We start from the raw sequence: 19,962 nt of genomic DNA, 5'->3' as shown, positions 1-19,962 counted from the left end.
TTGTTAGAGTACTTTACACTGTTAATAGAGATTTAAGGCATAAATTACATATTTAGACTATATTACAGTATTAATAGAGATTTAAAGTATATTATACATATTACAGTATTAATTACACATTTAGATTAATAATACACATTTAGAGTATATTACACTATTAATTACAAATTGAGACTAATATTACACAAATTACATTAATAATTGGATATATTACAAAATTAAGAAATTATTTTTTTTAAAAAATAAATAATAATATCCCAATAAAAAATTTTTTTTATTTTAACACAATAAAAATATTATTTTTGTTAAATTATTATTATTATTATTAATTTGGATATATTAGTTAATTTTGTTGTAATTAGTAAATTTGTATAATGGAAGAATATGAATATGATGTAATAATATATGGTACAGGATTAATAAATTGTTTAATTGGTTCAATATTAACTAAAAATAATATTAAAATATTACATATTGATAAATATTCTGATTATGGTAATCAATTTAGATCATTAAATTTTAAACAATTTTTATTACATAATTATTCCGTAACGGGGTCTCCCGTAACGGTGCTTGGTCAAGCAGATACTAATGGACCTGAGGTTACTACTGATACTAAGGTTAATACTAATATTAATAATATTACTGGTATCATTGGACCAACCTCCTTTACTGAAGAAAATTCTACTACTATTGCTGCACCTAAAGTACTTACTTCACCCTTAGGTACTAACTCCCATATTACTACTACTAATGAAATTGCCGTTGTAACTAATTCTAGGGAGTCAAGTACTTTTACTGAGGATACTAATATTGAGAAGAAAAATATTAATGAAATTGCTGTTGTCACTAAAACCAGGGAGTCGAGTACTTTTTCTAATACTGAAGAAAATTCTACTAATGAAATTGCTGCTCCTAAAGTAACCACTAATATCCCTCGAAAGGGAGCTAATTCTATGCCTATAGAGTGTACTACTAGTAATAGTAGTACTAAGGGTGAGGGAACCCCTTTCGGGGCTGGTTGCCGTGAACCTGACCCCGTAACGGAGTATTTATCAAAAAAAATATTACCATATAAAAAAATAAATAATGAAGAAAGAAAGAAAATATTAAAAGAAATATTATTAGAAAATAATAAATATAATATAGATATATATCCGAAATTTTTTATAAAAAATTCATTCTTTAGTAAATTTTTAATTGAAACTAATTTACATAATAATTTACAATTCTGTACTAATCATAATAATAATATATTTTTTATATCAAATTCCTCCGTAACGGTGACTGGTCCTACAGAAAATACTGAAGAACCTAACAATATAACTGAAGAAAATTCTAATACACAAATTGCTGCTAAGGGATCTACTAGTGAGGATACTAAGGGATCTACTGGTATTAAGGATAGTAAGGATATTACTACCATTGGAGCAAGCACCGTAACTGAGGAGGAAAATTCTAATACAATTGCTGTTGTAACTAAATCTGGGGAGTCTAATACTTTTTCTAATACTGAAGAAAATACTAATGAAATTGCTGCTGTAACTAAAATTGGGGAGTCAGATACTTTTAGTACTAGTAAGGATACTGAGGGAGAGGGAGTTGGTGAGGAACTCCCTTTCGGGGAAGCTGTTGGAGCAAGCACCGTAACGGACATAATGGAAGAATTAGTATATGATAAAAATAGTATATTTCGTTGTAAATATTTAAATTTAATAGAAAAAAGATTATTATATAAATTTTTCAATCATATTTCCTCCGTAACGGTGCTTGGTCCCACGGCCACTAATGGACCTGAGGGTAGTACTACTACTAATACTACCATTAGACCAAGCACCGTTACTGACGGAAAGGGAGCTAATTCTACCCTTATGGAGTGTACTACCGAGGAAAATCTTAATGAAATTGCTGCTGTAACTAAAACTGGGGAGTCAGGTACTTTTTCCTTGGATAATAAGGTTACTAATACTAAGGGAGATACTACTGTAAATACTACTAAGGATACTAGTACAGTTGGAGCAAGCACCGTAACGGACACCGTAATGGAATCCTGGAATGAATATTTGAAAAAAAATAAATTAAATAAAAAATTAATAAAAATAATAAATAATTGTATATTAATAAATAATAAAAATAATATAAATGAAAATATAAAAGAAATAAAAAATTATTTGAAAATATTTGAAAAAGATAAGAATTTTCTTATATATTTTCTTTATGGTATTAGTAATTTAATACAAAATATTTCTAGACTTTCTTCTATATATAATTGTCATTTTATGCTTAATCAATTTATTAACTCCGTTACGGTGCTTGCTCCCACGGCTACAGATGTACCTGGTACTAAGGATACTACCATGGGAAAGAGAGCAAATGACACTTTTACTGAAGTAAATTTGAATAATAAAATTGCTGCTGTAACTAAAACTGGGGAGTCAAGTACTAATAATGAGGGAGAGGAAGTTGTTAAGGAAGCCCCTATCGGGGCTGATGGTGAGGATACTAAGGTTGCTCGTAATACTGGTGCCGTAGGACCAAGCACCGTTACGGAGGAGAAAAGAATAGAAATAATATTAGATGATTATAAAATATATACAAAATATATTATATCAGAATATGATATTATTAATTCCATTACTCCCGTTACGGTGTCTGGTCCATCAGACAGTACTACTACGGGAAAGGGAGCTAATTCTATGGGTATGGATTGTACTACTACTAATAGTACTAAGGATAGTAATACTAAGGAAGCCCCTATCGGGGCTGTTGGTGGTACTGAGGGAACTGGTGCCGTTGGAGCAAGCACCGTAACCGAAGAAGAAAAAATAATAATAGTATATATAATAAGTAATAAAAAATTATTAAATGATTTTAATTTATGTATTATTTTATCCGATGATGATTCTTCCGTTACGGTGACTGGTCCACCAAACAGTACAGTTGTACCTGGTACTACGGGAACTAACAGTACTACTAATGGTACTACCACAGGTACTCCTACTGGTACAGGTACTAAGGATAGTAGTAAGGGTAGTACTATTAGTGAGGAAAATTCCACTACTCAATTTGCTGCTCCTGGAAAGGGTACTAATGGTAGTACTAGTGAGGGAACTGGTACCGTTGGACCAAGCACCGTAACGGAAAATATATATATAATACAATTAAATAAAGAAACATATAATAGTCCAGAAAATAAATATATAATATATTTTATAACAAAATATAAAGAAAATATATTAAATAAAATATTAAAATTATATAATAATTTAGGTAATGATTTAAATACTATTTTATATTATACTTTTAATTTATTTAATATATTTAATTATATACATATTTTTTCCACCAATACGGTGCTTGCTCCAATGGTGTCAGGTCCAACAAACAGTACCAATACCCCGGGAAAGGGAGCTAATTCTAAGGTTACAGAGTGTACTAATAAGGATACTAAGGAATCTTCTTTCGGGGGTGGTACTAAGGATATTGGTGCCGTTGAACTAGACACCGTAACGGAGATAAATGGAATAAATATATATAAATATAAATATAAAAATAATATAATATTATTAACAAATGAATTAAATATTTCTTATTATATTTCACAAATTTTTTTATCAATTTATTATTCCAATACGGTGCTTGGTCAAACCAACAGTACTACTAATAGTACCTTAACTACTAGTAATACTACTAGTGAGGATATTAGTACCATTGGACCAAGCACCGTTACTGAGGGAAAGGGAGCTAATTTTATGGGTATGGAGTGTACTATGGGAAAGGGAGCTAATGGTATTAATACTGAGGAAACTAGTAATATTAATAATATTAAGGGAACCCCTTTGGGGGTTAAGGGAGGTACTTTTGGGGTTAAGGAAGGTACTTTTGGGGTTAAGGAAGTCCCTTTCTGGGCTGGTGACGTTGGAGTTGGTTGCCGTGATATTGACCCCGTAACGGAGGAAAAAATAATAGAAAATTATTTAAAATATAAAAATATTGATGAAGAAAATATAGATATAAATTGTGAATTTTTAAATGATTTAATTAATAAATTTATATTTTAATATATATATTAGTCTGTGGTGTATAATATTAATTTATATTAAATTATTAATTTATTTAAAATTATTAATAAAAATGAATAATAATGTAATATATTTAATTTATATTAATTTATTTAATTATTTAAAATTAATTATAAATTATGAATTATAAATTTTTATTAGAAGGATTTGAATAAATTATATGAGAATTATGTAGAAGATTTAAGATCATATTTAAATTGGTCATTAAGTAATTTAAATAAATATAAAAATGAATTAATTGATATTGGATTTGTTATATATTTGGAATTATATTCCAAATTATTCAAATTATCCAAATCATATGGTAACAATATTTTTTCTAAATTAATTAAATTAAATTACTTTTAAAAAAATTAATTAAAAATTACTTTTAAAAATGTATAAAATTATTTTTAGGGAAGAATTATATAATGGAATTTAAGAATGTGTTTAATAAGAAATTTGAGAATTATATACAGAAATTATTACAATATAAATTTTTAGATCAATTAGATGAATTATTTTTAATTAATATTGGTTATAATAAATCTAATAAATATATTATTGTTATTACCAAGTAAGTTACGGTGTGAGGTCCACGGCCAACCACCTACTTAGATACCCCTTAAAGGGTCTTCTTAGTCCCCCGAAGGGGCTTCTATATAGTTCCTTAGTTATACTAGTACTATAGTACTAATATCCTTAGTACACTCTATAGCTGTAGAATTAGCTCCCTTTCCCAGGGTTCCTTAGTTATTAGGGGAGTTAGTTATATACTTTAGGTAGTTAGTTAGTTATTAGGGGAGTTAGTTATATACTTTAGGTAGTTAGTTAGTTATCAGGGGATTAGTTAAGGAGCTAGTTATATACTTCTAGTTCCCTAGTTAGTTCTATAGTTACTGCTTGACCAAGCACCGTAACGGAGCACCGTAACGGATTTATAGGAACTGTAAAAGAGTATTATTAAATTGGTTGAATATATATTATAATAATATAATAAATGTAATATTAATAGAAAAGGTGGAATTTATTGATAGTGAAATGTTTAATCATAATTCATTTAACCTTTTTAAACGTTATTTCATATTAAAATATAATATCAATCCTGATAATATTAATAAAAATTATAATCAACCTTTTTTAGGTAATAAATTACTTATTTTAATTAATTTTCTCCTTCTTTTTCTTCTTTCCCCTTGTTTTTCTTCTTTCCCCTTGTTTTCTTCTATCACAGTTAGAATTAAAAATTAATTTATATTTATTTAATTGTTAATTAATTTGTTGTATAGGATTAATAATGAAAGATAATAATTATTTATTGAGTGATGTAGAGAATATATATGAGAAGAAAGATGAGATAATATATGGATTACCATATGAAATATTATTTAATTCAGGACGTGAATTTATAACAAATGAATTTACTTATTCTATTACTAATGAATTTTGTAAACTTGAAGAATATAATAAATTAATACCATTACCTAAAATTGGTACTTTATTAAATGATTCTTTAAGATCATTATATTTTATACAAAATTCTAATCGTATATTACCTAAATCTTTTAAATTTCCCATTACGGTGACTTCCGTTACGGGGTCTTCCAATACGGTGACTGGTCCACTAAACAGTATTGTTCCTACGGGTACAGTTTTACCTAGTAGTGGTCCCACTAGTACAGTTGTACCAGGTACTGGTACTAATATTACTACTAATTCTAAGGATATAGTTAGTAAGGATATGGTTAGTAAGGATATTAATAGTAGTATTAATGAGGATAGTGGTACTAAAGAAGATGATGTGGGTACTGAGGGAGATACTAAGGGAGTTGGTGAGGAAGGGGATGCCGTGGTACCAAGCACCGTAACGGATGTAACAGAGACTGAGAATATAGAAAATACAATGGGTATATTAAATAATGTTATATTTAATGATAATCAAATTGATCTACAATCAGATTTAACCCTTAAATCACGTAATAACCTTAGAATACCCCTTAGATAGCCAGTACTCTTAATAGGCCTTAGATACTATAGATTACTGTAGACTACTTAACTACTTAACTATCTAATAGGCCTTAAATACCTAAAATACCCCTAAGTAGTTAATAAGCCTTAGAATACCCTTAAGTACTTAGAATACCCTTAGATACCTAATAACCTTTATGTACTTATTCTGGATAGACTATTTAATGTGTTAATGTTGTTTATAGAGAAATTAGATGAAGATGAGAATAGAATTGAGGATGATATAATTTATATATTATCTTATGGTATAAGTAATAATAATCAATTGAATTGTTGTACTTTATCTTCTTTTGATGGAAGATTTATATCAATTGGTCAAAATAATGGAATTATATTATTATATGATCTACTTACTTCTGAGGTATCCGTTACGGGGTCAGGTCCACGGCCAACCACTGACTTAGATATACCCCTTACAGGGGTACTTAGCTATATAGTTATATACTCTACAGTATTAGTTATTAAGGCTATTTAGTTATATACCCTAGGAGTACTTAGTTATACAGTTTTTTAGCTCCCTCTCCAAGGGTGCTTTAGTTACTTAGTTATTCTAGGATTACTTAGTTATTTACAGTAGTTAGTACCCTCCGGGGATTAGTTATATAGGACCTCTGGTAGGGGAGTAGTTAGTTATATCCCCTTACGGGGGTACCTTAGGGGATTAGTTAGTTATATAGGACCCCCTCTGGGGGTACCGTTTGACCAAGCACCGTAACGTAATTTTAGTGTAATAATGTATATAATGATATATCATGTATAATTGGAAGTGGAATAGCATATAAATCAGTAACAAGTATGAATCCAGGATTTACAAAATCATTATCAAATCCATTAACAACACCAAGTTATGAATATGGTGATATGATACCAGAATATGAACAAATGGAATATCAAGAAGAAGAAAATACTAATATAATTTATGCACACGATGGTTGTGTAAATTGTATTAAATTTGGTGAAAATGGACAAATACTCCTATCAGCTGGTAATGATGGTTTAATTAAATTATTTACTACTAATAATAATTCATGTAAATCTATTTATTATAATTCTTCCGTTACGGTGTCAGGTCACACGGATAGTATTACTATGGGAAAGGGAACTACAGGTACTAATAGTACTAAGGATACTAATACTAAGGGAACTAATACTAAGGGAACTTCTTTTGGGAGTGTTGGTATGACCAAGCACCGTAACGGAGTAATAAACAGTGTATTAAATATAGATTATGGTAATTATGGATATTATTTTAGTAGTTGTGATATAAATGGATATTGTAAAATATGGTGTACAGATCGTAGTTATTCATTAAGAAATTATAAACCAATAAATAATTTATTTTATTATAATAAATTCCATCCCAATTCATCACTTATATCTTTATTATCTTATCATGATATTTTTACTTTATATGATTTAAAATCTAATAAATTAACATTACAATTTTGTTATAATTCTTATGAATTTAATGATTTTTCCAATACGGTGCTTGGTCAAGCGGATACTATTCCTCCTCCTAATGTACCTCCTAACAGTACTAAGGATCCTATTGGAGCAAGCACCGTTACTAAGGGAAAGAGAGCTAATTTTACAGCTATGGAATGTACTAAGGGATTAGGTACTGGTACTAGGAAAATTAATGGTAGTAGTGGATATGAAAGAAATAGAATAGAATGGAGTAAGAATGGTATAATATATGGTATATGTAAAGAGAATATATTATTATTATATGATATTAGAAATGGTAAATTATTAGAGAAAATTGTACATGATTCCAATATTTTAGGATTTGATTTTTCTTATTCCAGTAATATTATTTCTATTATTGATCAATATAATATTTCTTTTTGGTCTTTTAATAGTAAGTTACCCCGTTACGGTGCTTGGTCATACGGCCACCCGTACCACTACTTAGTTATACCACTACCACTGACCCCTTAAAGGGGTCTTCTAATGCTATATAGTTATATATAGTACATAGTTATATACTTAAGTATATTAGTTAGGTATTATAGGATTACTTAGTTATATACCTATAGTAGTTAGTTATATACTAGTATTTATACCCCTTACGGGGTTTACTTATACCCTTACGGGGTTCCTTAGAGTATTTAGTTATTTATCTCCCCCTCCGGGGGTTAGTTATACCCTTCGGGGTTTATTAGTTAGTTATATCCCCTTACGGGGTTCTTTAGTTACTGTTTGAGCAAGCACCGTAACGCTGTTATAGACATGAATAAGTATATATTAAATGATACCAATACTGAGGAAGAAATAAAATTGAAAAAGAATTTAATAAAAGCATATAAATATAAAGATTTAATTCTAGTACATAATGCATTTACACCAGAAAATGTATTATTAACATTAGGAATCTCAACACTTTAGAGACACATTCTTAAACACTTAAACACTTTAATAAACACATTCTTAAACACTTAAACACTTAAACACTTAAACACTTAAACACATTAAATAGAAATATAAAATGTAATTATATAAATTAATTTGTTTGTTATATAAATTAATTTGTTCTTCTATAAATTTGTTAATATTATTTGTATAATTTACCTGAAACTATGAAGTAAAACGCATACTGAAAATAATAAAGAATGCGTTAAATTAAATTCAAAGTTCCTCTAAACATTAATTAGTCTACAGTAATTAAGTAGTTCTATAGTAGTCTAATAGTCTGTAGTAGTTAACAGTAGTTAAGGAGTCTAGTATTTAGGTAGTTAAGGGGTAGTTAAGGGGTATCTAAGGGTATCTAAGGCTACTAAGGGTTATTAGGTAGTTAAGGGTTATTTAGAGGTAATTAAGACTATTAAGGCTATTCTAGATATATAAGTGCTATTAGAGGTTTTAAAGGGTATATAAGTAGTTAAGAGCTTTTAAGGTTATTTAGCTATTTAAGGGGTATTTAAGGGTATCTAAGGGTACTAAGGGTTATTAGGTAGTTAATGTCTTAACTAGCCTTATATAAGGCTATCTGAGGCCTATTAGGACTACTAGGTATAGTACTAGGGGTATTTTAAGGCTATTAACTAGTTAAGCCCATCTAAGGGTACCTATGCCTAATTTAAGCCTTTTAAGGCTACTTAGCTACTTAAGGGTATCTAGGCCTATTCTAGGCTATTTTAGGCTTATTTAAGGCTAGTTAAGACATTAGCTACCTTAATAGACTACCCCTTAACTACCTACTGACTAGGGGTATTCCCTAGCTACTTAAGACTAGGCTAATTAGGTATCTAAGAGATATCTTAATACTAGTCTAATTAGGTATCTAAGAGATATCTTAAGGGTATATTAGGAGTATTAAGAAAGATACACGGAATGGGAAAAGACGATTGAGACCTTTCTTAACAAGTTCATGATTAAGAAATTCAAGATTATTCATAAGTCTCAATAGTTCACCAAACATAAATAGAAAAGTGCAAGACAATAATACAGTAAATAATGTCAATACACCACCTACAAATAAATATAATATTATTATATAAATTACTATATATAATAATTATATATAATTATGAACAAACTATCTAAAAAACGTGTGAGATCAACAAAAGAAGTTGAGTGTGGTTTGCGTTTTGTAAGATCAGCCATTTCAAAAAAATAATTTGAATAAAAAATAATAATTTGAAAAGATAATAATTTGAAGAAAAAAGATAAAAATTTGAGAAAAAAGATAATAATTTGGAAATGAAATTAATTAATTTGAAATGATATAAAGTGCCCACTAAAATGCATCATCACACACTATCTTGATTCCAAATATTTAAACAATATCAAAATAATTATTTAAAATATATTTATATAATTATATATTTCTTAATTATTAAACTATATTCATGTAGATAACATATAAATTGGACATCAAAAATAATAAAAATTAAAAATAAAATTAAAATTTGGATTAAATAATAAATAATAATAAATTAATTAATTTATTTTAAATTTGTGAATTTCATTTTAAGTTTGAGAGTTTGATTTTAAATTTGAGTATTTGATTTTAGATTTGAGAATTACATATTTAAACTATGGAATATAATCAAATAGTTATTCCATAATCTTAAATAAACTATAAAATAACTTAGTATAGATATTAATAGATAATTAAGTCTGAAGAAGATAATAAAAAATTCTAAACTCTTATTTTAATAAATAAATTTATATTAATAATTTTTAATTAATAAATTAATTTAATTAAAATTATATCAATAGAATTACTATTATATCAGTGGAATAGAGAATTTGTTAGTGGAATTACTAATTTTATATGTATGTAATTGATGTTGTTAGTGTAATAATTAGTGGGTTAATTAATATTTATAAATTAAAAAATGTATATAAAAAAATTTTTAATGTATTAAAATATTAATGAGTTTAGAATTTTAAATTTAATTTTTTTTAATAAATGATTGACAAGTCTAAAAAAACTCCAAATGCAGCCAAAATTGCTGATAATCTTAATGATTTATGTAAAAAACTTAATAATGCAATTATACGTAAAAAAGGTAATCAATTCTTATTCTTATTCAATTAATTAAACTATCTATACAATTTTCTATAGATAAGTATTTATGGAATTTTTACAGTTATTTATGTAATTAGTAAAATTAATTATGTAATTTTTAAAATTAATTATGTAATTTGATTAAATTAATAATAATTTGTATAGATTTGAAATTAGGAAAATTTATTGAAATATATAATAAATGTTGTATATTAAGATCACAATTAGAAGATTTAGCACCAAATTTATTAGATTCTGGAAATTCTAAATTATTTTCTAAAATCGCTGATATTTCACATACTTCCAGTATAATATTATCTAAATTTCAATCTATCACTAATCTATCAAATAATAATCAACTCAATAGTACTAATCAATCAAATACTAATCTATCAAGTACTAATCAACTCAATAGTACTAATCAATCAATTGGTAATACAAATTATGAAGGAATAATATTACCACCTTCTGTATCTTATAATAATGTAACAATAGATAAAAATCACAATTTTAACGATAACAACACTAATAATTTGGATGAAATTAAAGATAGTTTGGATGAATTTGAAAACTGGGCGAATTTTGATGATTTTAATACTAATTTAAATGTAAACTTAGGAGATTCTATAGAAAAATGTGAAAGTTCACAATCTGATAGAGCTATTGGATATGAAAAGGCTATAGAATCTTCCAAATATACTAAGGAATCTAAAATACCTAAGGATTCTAAATATACTAAGGAATCTGATAGAGTTGTTGGATCTAAAAAGGCTATAGAATCTTCTAAATTCAAAGAATCTAAAATACCTAAGGAATCCAAATATACTAAGGATTCTAAATATACTACCACTGGAAAGGGAGCTAATTTTATGGGTATGGAGTGTACTATGGGAAAGGGAGCTAATTTTACAGCTATGGAGTGTACTACCGGAAAGGGAGCTAATTTTACAGCTATGGAGTGTACCTCTGGAAAGGGAGCTAATTCTACCCTTATGGAGTGTACTATGGGAAAGGGAGCTACTGGATCTGAAAATGCTATAGAATCTTCTAAATTGGAGAAATTACAATTGGAAAAATTGGAATCGGAGAAATTGAATAGAAAAATGATGGAATTAGAAATAGAAAGAGAAGAATTGAAATTACAACAATTAAAATTAAAATATCAATTACAAACAAATACAAATCTCATTTCCACTAATACTTTTCCACAAAACCAACAGAATCCATTGAGTCAACAGAGTCAACAGAATCTACAGAACCAACAGAGTCTAATGAACTTACAAAATCCATTGTATGGAAATCTATTCTATGGAGAGAATCTATTGTATGGAAATACATTTGATATATTGAAAGAATTAATGATTGGTAATGATATAGAACCATTATGGCGTATAGAGAATGATGGTGGATTAAGTAATTATTTAGGAGATTACGCTATAAATGGTAAAAATATAATAAAAACGAATAAATATTCATTGGAATTTAATACAAATCAATTGAATTACGATACTTTTATATTAAATTTAAGAATCAAATTACAAATTTTTATTAATATTTCTTCAATAGAATTATATTATCAAGATGGTTCTTCCGTTACGGTGCTTGGTCAATCGGATACCAATACTACTAATAACCTAACTACCAGTAGTAATAATACTACTAAGTATCCTACCATAGGACCAAGCACCGTAATGGAGGATACCCGAAAGGGAGCTAATTCTATGGTTACAGAGTGTACCCCTGGAAAGGGAGCTAATTCTATGGGTATGGAGTGTAATACTACTAATAGTAATAGTAGTACTAGGGGTGAGAATATTAATAGTAGTTGGAGCAAGCACCGTAACGGAATAATAGAAAAAAATATGAATATAGAATTAATGAAATTAAAAGAATTTCCAAAATTGATAATAAAATGTATAGAAAATGATGGGAATATAAATAAATTAGAAATGAAAATACCAATAGGAATATTTCAATGTGTAATACCATTAGAATATAATATACAAAAATTTATAAATGTATGGAATATAATAAATAATAATAAAATACGTATATTTGTATGGAAAAAATATATAAATATAAATGAAATAATAAATATACTTGAAAAATATTTCAGTATAAAATTTATTAATGGAATTATATTAATCAGTGGATATGCAAATGATATAATATTAGGAAATATAATCATAAAAAATAATAGTTTAATAGTAATACAATTAAAATCTAAATCTAATATTCTAATCAATTCTATTATGGATATTTTAAAAGAAATGTTCTCTACATTAAATAATACATTTGATTATAATATTTATCAATATGTTTTAAAACATATTAAACAATTACCAATCAATTATCAATCCAATATTAAATATACCAATATAAAACATTATTAATAATAATATTATTAATATATTTATATGATTATATTTATTATATTTATTATATTATTAACATTTATAGAATCTTTTAATGTAAATTTTTAGATAATTTTATTTTTTAAGATAATTAAATTTTTTAGGATTCCATTGATAATAAATTAAAATATCATTATACAAATATTAAACAATCAAATAATAATTTAAATAATAATTTGGATAAAGAATTGAAGAATAAATTTGTAGAAAATGTGAATGAAGAATTGGTGAATAATTTGGATAGAGAATTGAAGAGTATAAAATATGGAGAAAATGTTGATGTATATCCATTAGAAATTAGAAAATTTAATTCAAAAGTTCCAAAATTACCACCAGGAGAATTTAAGTATCCCCGTAACGGTGCTTGTACACACCACTAACCCCGGAGGGGTTCCCTTAGTCCCCTAAGATTCCTATAGTTATACATTTATCTACTGTAGTTAGTTATATACCTACTATAATTAGCTCCCTTTCCCATAGTACACTCCATACCCATAGAATTAGCTCCCTTTCCGGGGGTGTACTTATACCCTAATGGGAGTAGTTAGGTAGTTCCTTATTTAGCCCCGAAGGGGAGCTATTTATACACTTACGGGTGTTATTTGGTAGTTAGTTCCCTAGTTAGTTCCATAGTTACCGCTTGACCAAGCACCGTAACGGAGTACCGTAACGTGGTTATAGGCCAAGAAAAAGTTTGGGTCAGAATTTTATTACTGATTTGAATTTAATGTATAAAATGTGTAATTCATTACAACATTATTCTGGTAATGATTTTTATTATTAATTTATTTCTAGAGGATTCTGGTGATGGTAGTCAAGTTATTGAATTAGGTTGTGGAATTGGTTCATTAACACATATATTATATAAAAAATATAAAAATATGACAGGTACGGTGCTTGGTCACACCGACTTAGATATTCCCCTACCAATAGCCCCAAAGGGGCTTCTTAACCCCTAAGATTTCTATAATTATATAGCTATTAGGCCCAAAGGGACTTCTAACTATACAGCTATACACTTCAAGTACTTAGTTAGCTCCCTTTCCCGGAGTACACTCTGTAACCATAGAATTAGCTCCCTTTCCAGGAGTACTAAAAGTGTAAATTAGCTCCCTTTCCAAGTGTCTATTTAGTACTTAGGAGATTAGTTGGTTGTTTAGTTAGTCCCCTTAAGGGGATACCCCTTGAGCAAGCACCGTAACGGATTTATAGGAATAGAAATAGATTCTAGAGCTGTTAGTCAATTAAGTAGAACATTACCAAATCTTAATATAATTAATCAAGATGTTCTACAAGTAATAACTTAACATATACTTTAGTTATATTCTATAAGTATATACTAGTCTATAGTAGTTAAGCCGTAGTTAAGAGTAGTTAAGAGTAGTTAAGGAGTTAGTAGGTAGTCAGTAGGTAGTCCACAGTAGTTAAGTAGTTAAAGAGTAGCTATAGTAGTAGTCTATAGTAGTTAAGGTATATAAGATGGATTAATGTATTAGATGGATTATAAAGAATTGAGTAATAGAATTGGTAAGAAGTTATGGATAATTGGTAATTTACCTTTTTATATAACAAGTCAAATATTAATGTGTTTATTGGATTATCGTAAGTATATTGACAGGGCTGTAATTACTGCACAATGGGAAGTAGCAGAGAGACTTGTAGCACCTGTTGGATCAAAACAATATTCTATTCTATCTGTACTTACACAAATGTTCACTACACCTAAAATACTCTTCAAACTCTCTAATAACGTTTTTTATCCTAAACCTAAAGTACAATCAGCATGTATACATTTAGATTTCAATACTTCAATTAGTACTAAGAGTAATAGTATTGAGGGAAAGGGAGCTAATTCTACAGCCATGGAGTGTACTAGTACTAATAGTACTAATACTGAGGATACTAGTAATATTAATAATATTAAGGAAACCCCTTTTGGGGTTAAGGAAGTCCCTTTCGGGGATGGCCGTGGACCAGACACCGTAATGGAAGAATTAAAAAATGTAATGTTATTAAGAGAAATATTAAGAATAACATTTAATCAAAAGAGGAAAAAGTTAAAGACAAGTTTGGCAAATTTATTGAATAAATATAATATAAAATTGCCTGAAAATGTACTTGAGTTAAGACCACAAAATTTATCACCATCAAATTTCATAACACTTACAAACTATATACATAAACATATTAATTTGGGGAATTCTGGAAATTTAGGAAATTCAGTAAATTCACAAGAAAATACTGAAAATTGTAAAAGTTCTGAAAATACAGCAAATTCCGGAAATTCTAGTAATTTATATAAAAATATTAATTTAATAAAAAATAATTTAATAGAAAATTTTGAAAGAATATGGAGAAAAAATAAACATGGACCTAAAATATTAATTTCTGATATAATTTAATACCCACACTATATTATACATAATTAATATAAATAATTATAATTAATTATAATTAATATATAATTGATATTGAAAAAGTGGATGAATGTGTTTTTAAAAATGTGTTATGGTGTAATTGAATAAAATTAAGTATATAAAAATGAGTGAAAAGGAGTTGTGTATAGAAAAGCTTCAAAAAGCTTTATTAAAATTACCAAAAGATGATTTAATTAAATTACTTAAAAATACATACCAAGCAATGAAAATTAAACATAATATACCAAATCAGGTTACTAGTAAATTAATACAAAATCCTAATCCTAATAATAATAAATCAAATAAATCCAATACTAAAGAACAATGTGTAAATAAAAATTCAAGAAGAAATTTAAAATTAACTAATCTAAATACTATTAATAAAAATCCACAATCAACTAATACTAATACTAGTACCCCTGGAAAGGGAGCTAATTTTACAGCTATGGAGTGTACTCCTGGAAAGGGAGCTAATTTTACAGCTATAGAGTGTACTCCTGGAAAGGGAGCTAATTCTACCCTTATGGAGTGTACTACTAAGGAAACCCCTTTCGGGGCTGGTACTAAGGTTACTAATAATACAGTTACTAAAGATAATATGGATAAGTATGGAACTGGTATAAATATGGATGATAGATTTATTAATATGGAAACATTTGATACAATGAATAAAGATGAGATGGAAGAGGAAGAGGAAATAACATTTAGAAGTCAAGAATTTCAAGTTCAAGTACCTGAACTTGATTTAACATTAGCACATGAATATATTAACTCGAAACATTCCAAAAATATACAAAAAAATGAAGAAAAAATTACAACACCCAAATTCTCATTCTATCAGACTACCACCGAGGGACCTGTAGGTACCAATACTAATCAATTCACAGGTAATCCTAATACTATCACTGGTACAGGTACTGTTAACACTGCTAATAGAGTTAACTCAGTCAATCTTAATGGTACTACTGGTACTAATAGCACTAGTAGTACTACTGTTGGTACTAAGGTAGTCCCTTTTGGGGCTGGTGGAGTTAATTCAATTGGTTTATATGGAACTGGAATGAATAATGTACAATATTTACAAGGATATAATGGAATGATTTGGACTGGAGGTCCGGTAAATTTTGGTAGTTTGAGACCAGTACAAATTATTAGAAGACCATTTTATCCCAGATCAAGATCATTACAAAGATAATTCATTAAATATTCAAAGAAGAAATAATTGTAAAATAAGAGTAATTAAGAGGTATCTAAAGGAATAATTAAGAGGCTAGTAGGACTAATTAAAGGGTTAATTGAGGATAATTAAAATATAATTTAAATAATTAAGATTAAATTGGAAAGATGAAATTGGAATAATAATGAAGAGATATGATTAGGTGGGTGACCCAAGATTCGACAAGTTAAAAAATAAATAACATCGCAGTTGTAATATATTGTTTGTATGTGTTTGTAATTATTTTGTGTTTATATTTAATATTTTGTATGTAAGAGGTTATATTATCTCTTGTTGTGTTTGGCGTTGATCTATGTCGAATCCTCGGGCATTATCTACTCCTGAGCATTCTTTTTCAGGTCCAAAAGACGCCGAAAATTTAAACCAGAAAATTACTGATGTAATTATGACCCAAGAGTCCAAAACACCAAAAAATGTCACACTCGACAAACTCGAACAAAATAATGATAGTTTTGCTGATTTTTTCTGCCTAGATCCACAACTTATTGATTCTATAGATCAATATTTATATAATAGTAATAATTCTATAGATAGTGCTAATTTTAATACCATTCATACACCCATTCTCACACCTAATAATTCTAATTCAATTAATAATAACAATAATTCCATCAATAATAATAATAATTCAATTAATAATATTAATAATAATTTATCGGATAATGTGAATAATAAGAATAATGAGATTGAAGATGATATAATAAGAAAAGGATCAAGAAAATTATTTATTGATGATATTTTGGAAAATGTAAAGACTTTAGATTCTATGGATAAAAATAGTCTTAAAAATAATAATTTGGATCTTGAAATTACATCAACTCCTGATGATAAAATTGATGATATTGAATTTAATCTTTCACACTCCAGGAAAATTAGTAAAGAAATTGATTCAGATAATGAAATTACTGATACTAGTAATACTTCCGTTACGGTGTCAGGTACTACGGCCACAAATAATAAGGGTACTAGTAAGGATAGTATTACTCAGGATACTAAGGGTATTATTAGTACTAATACTAATACTAAGGAAGCCCCTTTCGGGGCTGAGGGAACTGGTGGCTGTGGACCTCACACCGTAACGGAGGAAGAAGAAAGTGATGAAGATGAAGATTATTTTGAAGAATGTATAATATGTAGTGAATCGATGAGAAATGAATTAAAGAATGAAATTGGAATTTTGGATGAATGTTTTCATATATTTTGTTTTAAATGTATTAAAACTTGGGCTGACAGGACTAATTTATGTCCTATTTGTAGAAGAGAATTTACTTACATTAGAAAAATTAACCTCTATTATATACAATATCTTATTGATCATAATAAATCTATTATTAATAATAATATTACTACTAATACATTTTTATCAAATAATTCCTCCGTAACGGTGACTGGTCCACCAAACAGTAACGGACCTGGTACTAAGGCTACTGAGGTTACTAATATTAATAGTACTACTAATACTACGGGTACTACTGGAAAGAGAGCTAATTCTACAGCCACGGAGTGTACCACCCCTGGAAAGGGAGCTAATTCTATGGGTACAGAGTGTACTACGGAGAAAATTCCTAATACTTTTGCTGTTGTAACTAATTCTAGGGAGTCAGGTACTTTTTCAGTGGATACTAATACTAAGGATACTACGGGTGCCGTTGGAGCAAGCACCGTAACGGGTGAATTAGATATATTTGAATTATTTAAATATAATATAAATTCTAATTCTATAACATCAAACAATTCAACTACAGTTACTGGTGGTAAAAAATTAATTTGTAATAGAAAGAATAAAATATCAAGATTAAAAAAGATAATTAATGTTAATAGGAATTGGTATGATTTGATACCATCAAATGTAATAAGAGTACAAAAGAGGAAATTGAAATCTGATGAAGATGATGAAGGTTGTCAGATATGTGGAAATGATGATAACTGGAATCAACAATTATTATGTGATATTTGTGATAAAGGATATCATACATATTGTTTAAATCCACCACTTACTACAATTCCTGAAACTAGTTGGTATTGTCAATTATGTCTATCTAATAGACCAGAACTTTGTAATTCTTCCGTTACGGTGACTGGTACCACGGCCAGTACAGTTGTACCTGGTACCAGTAATACCACTACTACTGAAGTTACTAATACTAATAATAATAATACTAGTACTAATACTACTATTACTAGTAGTAGTATAAATAATAGAAGTAGTAGAAGTAGTAGGAGAAATAGTGTGGATAGGAATTCTATATCAGATTTGGAAGATGAGAATATGGAAATGAGATTAAATTTACTATCACAAGTTTATAGAAATTTAAATAAAACTAAACGAACTAAAAAATCAAATTCTTCCGTTATGGTGACTGGTACTACGGGTACTAGTACTGGTACTGGTACTACTAGGAATCGTACTAAGAGTACCAATACTACTCCTAATACTAATAATAATACTAACAGTAGTAGTAATAAAAGTACTAAGAGTAAAAAGAAATCAAATAAAAATCAAAAAACTACCAAATCCAGTACCTCCAGTAACTCCGTTAGTACTAGTAGTAGTAGTAGGAATAATATTAATAAGATAACAAATGTAGAAGAAATGTATAGCGTAATAAATAATAAAAGAATTGATGAATTAATACAAGAATCTATTGATACTATTGATAATTATCTAATTAATAATATTAATAATACTCCAAAAGCTATTACTACTCCCGGAAAGGGAGCTAATTACACTTTTGGTACTAAGGGAAAGGGAGCTAATGACACTTTTAGTACTATGGGAAAGGGAGCTAATTTTATGGGTACAAAGTGTACTACTACTAATACTAGTAATAATAGTACTACTAATAATAATACTAGAATGAATCTATTTAATACAAGATATCCAAATACTTTTACTACTAATACCAGTACAAGTTATACTAATAGGAACATTAATATGAGGAACAATAGTTTTAATAGAAATTTCAATAGTATGAGGAATAGTAATACAGGAATTAGGAATACTAATTCTATGAGAAATAACAATTTTACCAATAGAAATAATAATAATTTTACTAATAGAAATATTAATACAGGCTATACCAATAGGAATACTAATAATATGAGTATGAATGAAATGGATGATAAAAAGTATACATCATTTATATATAGATATAAAACAATAAATGAAGAATATGGTAATTCAACAAGTTCAAATATTATAAATAATAAAAATGATAAATCTGAACCACATATTAATGGAAATACTGTTAAATATCTCTTCTAACTCTCTTTTAATTCTCTTTATAAT

At 27.7% G+C, this 19,962-nt stretch overlaps 8 protein-coding genes across 8 annotated transcripts, besides 4 other annotated features; 7 read left to right on the top strand and 1 right to left on the bottom strand.

Moving 5' to 3' along the window:
* Positions 1-374: 374 nt before the first annotated feature.
* Positions 375-4,061, top strand: TA07780 (uncharacterized protein; the record flags this gene model as incomplete). Its single annotated transcript, XM_947678.1, has 1 exon — positions 375-4,061. One exon carries the CDS (start codon positions 375-377, stop codon positions 4,059-4,061), a length of 3,687 nt encoding a protein of 1,228 aa, XP_952771.1.
* A 73-nt stretch (positions 4,062-4,134) lies between these two features.
* TA07725 (uncharacterized protein) lies at positions 4,135-4,642 on the top strand (the record flags this gene model as incomplete). The annotated part of the gene is made up of 3 exons (XM_947677.1): positions 4,135-4,146; positions 4,224-4,386; positions 4,479-4,642. 3 exons carry the CDS (start codon positions 4,135-4,137, stop codon positions 4,640-4,642), a joined length of 339 nt encoding a protein of 112 aa, XP_952770.1.
* A 460-nt stretch (positions 4,643-5,102) lies between these two features.
* On the top strand, positions 5,103-8,477 carry TA07670 (uncharacterized protein; the record flags this gene model as incomplete). The annotated part of the gene is made up of 5 exons (XM_947676.1): positions 5,103-5,205; positions 5,351-6,037; positions 6,275-6,510; positions 6,816-7,939; positions 8,297-8,477. The coding sequence occupies 5 exons, from the start codon at positions 5,103-5,105 to the stop codon at positions 8,475-8,477; spliced, it is 2,331 nt and encodes a 776-aa protein (XP_952769.1).
* A 907-nt stretch (positions 8,478-9,384) lies between these two features.
* TA07565 (uncharacterized protein) lies at positions 9,385-9,695 on the bottom strand (the record flags this gene model as incomplete). Its single annotated transcript, XM_947675.1, has 2 exons — positions 9,385-9,560; positions 9,629-9,695. The coding sequence occupies 2 exons, from the start codon at positions 9,693-9,695 to the stop codon at positions 9,385-9,387; spliced, it is 243 nt and encodes an 80-aa protein (XP_952768.1).
* Positions 9,502-9,560: a sequence feature (1 probable transmembrane helix predicted for TA07565 by TMHMM2.0 at aa 20-42).
* Positions 9,582-9,695: a sequence feature (Signal anchor predicted for TA07565 by SignalP 2.0 HMM (Signal peptide probability 0.008, signal anchor probability 0.984) with cleavage site probability 0.003 between residues 38 and 39).
* Positions 9,629-9,638: a sequence feature (1 probable transmembrane helix predicted for TA07565 by TMHMM2.0 at aa 20-42).
* An 811-nt stretch (positions 9,696-10,506) lies between the features above and the next one.
* TA07560 (uncharacterized protein) lies at positions 10,507-12,998 on the top strand (the record flags this gene model as incomplete). The annotated part of the gene is made up of 3 exons (XM_947674.1): positions 10,507-10,606; positions 10,663-10,695; positions 10,771-12,998. The coding sequence occupies 3 exons, from the start codon at positions 10,507-10,509 to the stop codon at positions 12,996-12,998; spliced, it is 2,361 nt and encodes a 786-aa protein (XP_952767.1).
* A 24-nt stretch (positions 12,999-13,022) lies between these two features.
* Positions 13,023-13,070: a sequence feature (Signal peptide predicted for TA07505 by SignalP 2.0 HMM (Signal peptide probability 0.974, signal anchor probability 0.000) with cleavage site probability 0.755 between residues 16 and 17).
* Positions 13,023-15,421, top strand: TA07505 (rDNA dimethyladenosine transferase, putative; the record flags this gene model as incomplete). The annotated part of the gene is made up of 8 exons (XM_947673.1): positions 13,023-13,076; positions 13,124-13,385; positions 13,439-13,539; positions 13,723-13,783; positions 13,815-13,919; positions 13,980-14,117; positions 14,232-14,314; positions 14,516-15,421. The coding sequence occupies 8 exons, from the start codon at positions 13,023-13,025 to the stop codon at positions 15,419-15,421; spliced, it is 1,710 nt and encodes a 569-aa protein (XP_952766.1).
* Positions 15,422-15,560: 139 nt separating this feature from the next.
* Positions 15,561-16,631, top strand: TA07450 (uncharacterized protein; the record flags this gene model as incomplete). The annotated part of the gene is made up of 1 exon (XM_947672.1): positions 15,561-16,631. The coding sequence occupies one exon, from the start codon at positions 15,561-15,563 to the stop codon at positions 16,629-16,631; it is 1,071 nt and encodes a 356-aa protein (XP_952765.1).
* Positions 16,632-16,965: 334 nt separating this feature from the next.
* On the top strand, positions 16,966-19,938 carry TA07395 (uncharacterized protein; the record flags this gene model as incomplete). The annotated part of the gene is made up of 1 exon (XM_947671.1): positions 16,966-19,938. One exon carries the CDS (start codon positions 16,966-16,968, stop codon positions 19,936-19,938), a length of 2,973 nt encoding a protein of 990 aa, XP_952764.1.
* Between the last annotated feature and the right edge of the window lie 24 nt (positions 19,939-19,962).

The sequence above is a fragment of the Theileria annulata genome, chromosome 4, assembly GCF_000003225.4.
Source record: "Theileria annulata chromosome 4, complete sequence, *** SEQUENCING IN PROGRESS ***".
Lineage (NCBI taxonomy): Eukaryota > Apicomplexa > Aconoidasida > Piroplasmida > Theileriidae > Theileria > Theileria annulata.
The sequence above is the reverse complement of the archived record's forward strand: the minus strand, read 5'-3'. Positions and strand labels throughout refer to the sequence as shown.